The sequence below is a fragment of the Vicia villosa genome, linkage group LG5, assembly GCF_029867415.1.
Source record: "Vicia villosa cultivar HV-30 ecotype Madison, WI linkage group LG5, Vvil1.0, whole genome shotgun sequence".
Classification (NCBI taxonomy): Eukaryota; Viridiplantae; Streptophyta; class Magnoliopsida; order Fabales; family Fabaceae; genus Vicia; species Vicia villosa.
This window is the reverse complement of record NC_081184.1, coordinates 39,944,428-39,947,777: the sequence shown is the minus strand read 5'-3', so window position 1 is coordinate 39,947,777 and position 3,350 is coordinate 39,944,428. Positions and strand designations below refer to the sequence as shown.

Below are 3,350 nucleotides of genomic sequence, written 5' to 3'. Positions count from 1 at the left end.
AATATAAGTTAGATTTCACATAATTTAGGGATTAACATACCAATTTCAAGACAACATTCAAGAAATAGTAAACTACAAATTCCAAATCATGCATTTACTAACCCAACATTCATTATCCAATTATATCTACCTATAATCACTTGGATTCACACCCTTACTTTGAATCTATAGTCTTTCTTCTTCAAGAATCTCCCTCCTTTCTCTTTTCTTCTCTCCTAGCCTCTTTTATCCTCTTTTCTCTCTTCTTTTCTAAGTTAAGGTTTTCTAACATAATACTCTTACTAGCTCTATTTAGCTAAATTGGCTTACCCACCCAATTCTTTATTCTAATTAATTAGGCCCATTACTAGATATTTACTAGTCCCCTTAATTAATTAAATACCACACATATTCAAACAATCACCAAAACACAACAATTAATTAATTATCACATAAATAATAATTAATAAAAATAAACACCTAATAAATATACAGAAATAAAAATCGGGTTGTTACAACTCTCCTCCGCTTAAAAGATTTTAGTCCTCGAAATTTACCTCAAACAAACAAATCGGGATAAAAATCTTTCATCTTGCTTTCAAGCTCCCACGTCACATTTCTTCCATCCGGTCCACCCCAAACGACCTTCACCAAAATGATTTCCTTGCCTCGAAGTTGTTTCACCTCTCTATTTTCTATCTGCATAGGTAATGTCTCCACGTTCAAATTATCTCTAACCTCAACATAATCTAATTGGACAACATGCGAAGGATCCGCAATATATCTCCTCAACTTAGACACGTGAAATACATCATGAAGATTATCAAGTGACGGCGGTAACGCAATCCGATATGCCACCTCACCTACTCTTTTGGTAATCTGATATGGACCAATAAAATGCGCCATTAACTTACGTGACTTCAAAGCTCTACCAACACCCGTTACCAGAGTGACTCTCAAAAATACATGATCATCCTTTTCAAATTCAAGTGCTTTTCTCCTCTTATCATGGTAACTCTTCTGAAGACTCTGAGAAATCTTCATCTTCTCTCTAATTAACTTAATCTTATCAGTAGTCTAATGAACGATCTCAGGTCTAACCACAACACTCTCTCCAGATTCATACCAACATAAAGGAGTCCTACATCTTCGACAATACAAAGCTTTAAAAGGTGCCATACCAATACTCGAATGGAAACTACTGTTATAAGTAAACTTAATCAATAGTAAATAACTGTCCCAAGAACCTCCTTGTTCCAAAACATAAGCCCTCAAAAGATCCTCAAGGGACTGAATTGTCCTCTCAGTATGACCATCAGTTTGCGGATGATACGCCGAACTCAAATGCAACTTAGTACCCAAAGCACTTTGCAAACCTTCCCAAAATCTAGAAGTGAACCTAAGTTCTCTATCCGAAACAATACTCAATGAAATACCATGCAAACTCACGATCTTCTCAATATACAACTTTTCAAGTTTCTCCATCGGATAATCCATCCTCATCGGAATAATGTGAGCAGATTTCATCAATCTATCCACAATAACCCAAATCGCTTCACAATTACTCGACGTTCTTGGCAAACCCGAAACAAAATCCATAGAAATGCTATCCCAGTTCCACTCAGGAATGGATAACGGCTGCATCAACCAGAAGGTTTCTGATGTTCAATCTTTGACTTCTAACATGTCAAGCATGATTACACAAATTCCATAATATCCTTCTTCATACCTTGCCACCAAAATAATCTTCTCAAATCTCGATACATTTTAGTAGCTTCAGGATGAATACTCAAACCACTTCGATGCCTTTCATCTAAAATCCTCTTCTTTAAATCTGAAACATCAGGAATACAAACGCGATCACGACATCTCATGACACCATTCTCATCAATTCGAAAATCACCATTTTTTCCTTGATTAATCAATGTCATCTTGTCAATCAATTTCAAATCTGATTTCTGACCTTCTCTAATATCATCAAGGATATCACAAGTAAGCTTCAACATACCAAGCTTAACACATGAAGAAGTCACTTCACAAACTAAACTCAAATCTCGAAATTGTTCCAACAATTCCAATTCTCGCATCATTAACATCGACATGTGCAACGATTTCCTGCTTAATGCAACAGCTACAACATTCGCCTTTCCAGGATGGTAATTCAAATCAAAATCATAATCTTTCAAGAATTCCAACCATCTTATTTGCCTCATATTCAATTCTTTCTGGTCAAAAAAATACTTCAAACTCTTGTAATCATTATACACATCGAATCTAGACCCAAACAAATAATGCCTCCAAAGTTTCAAAACAAAAACAACAACGGCCAACTCTAAATCACGCGTCGGATAATTCCTCTCATGAATCTTAAGTTTCCTCGAAGCATAAGCTACCACTTGTCCTTTTTGCATCAGCACACCTCCCAAACCCATCAAAAAAGCATCGCAATACACAACAAACGGTTCCAAAGGATCCGACAAAATCAAAATAGCAGCGGTTGTCAATCTTCTCTTAAGCTCTTGGACATTAGATTCACATTGTGAAGTCTAAATAAAAGCTTGACGCTTCCTAGTCAATTGCGTCAACGACAAGGACAACTTAGAAAATCCCTCAATGAACTTCCTATAATAACCAGCCAAACCAAGAAAACTTCTAATCTCAGAAACAGACTTCGGAGCTTCCCATTGAGATATAGCCTCAATCTTCGACGCATCAACGAAAATACGTCCACTCGAAATCACATGCCCAAGGAAACTCACTTCCTTCAACCAAAAATCACACTTAGAAAGCTTCACATACAACCTCTTCTCTTTCAACACCGATAACACAATCCTCAAATGTTCAACATGATCATCTTCACTCTTAGAGTAGATCAATATATCATCGATGAACACAACCACAACCTTATCAAGATATTCATGAAAAATCCTGTTCATATATTCCATAAACACACCAGGTGCATTGGTCACACCAAAAGGCATAACAAAATATTCATAGTGTTCATACCTTGTTCTAAAAGTAGTTTTCTGAATATCCTTCGCCTTCACACGAATCTGATGATACCCATATCTCAAATTTATCTTACTGAACACGCATGCACCCACCAATTGATCCAACAAATCATCAATCCTCGGATGTGGATACTTATTCCTAATCGTCACTTTGTTCAATTGTCTATAATCAACACAAAGCCTCATAGAACCTTTCTTCTTCTTAACCAACAAAACAGGCGCACCCCACGGTGACACACTCGGATGAGTAAACTTCTACTCAAGCAAATCCTCAAGTTGACTCTTCAACTCTTTCAACTCAGAAGCTGACATCTGATACGGAGCCATCGATACATGACTAATTCCAAGAATTAAATCAAA

The 3,350-nt window shown here is 36.6% G+C and overlaps 1 protein-coding gene across 1 annotated transcript; it reads right to left on the bottom strand.

Annotated features, from left to right (window-relative positions):
- Positions 1 to 537: 537 nt before the first annotated feature.
- Positions 538 to 1,023, bottom strand: LOC131604550 (uncharacterized). The gene has a single exon (XM_058876983.1). The coding sequence runs from the start codon at positions 1,021 to 1,023 to the stop codon at positions 538 to 540; it is 486 nt and encodes a 161-aa protein (XP_058732966.1).
- Between the last annotated feature and the right edge of the window lie 2,327 nt (positions 1,024 to 3,350).

Bases quoted from the DNA above. Each gene is read 5' to 3' on its own strand.
- LOC131604550 (XM_058876983.1), bottom strand. From the start codon at position 1,023: ATGAAGATTTCTCAGAGTCTTCAGAAGAGTTACCATGATAAGAGGAGA.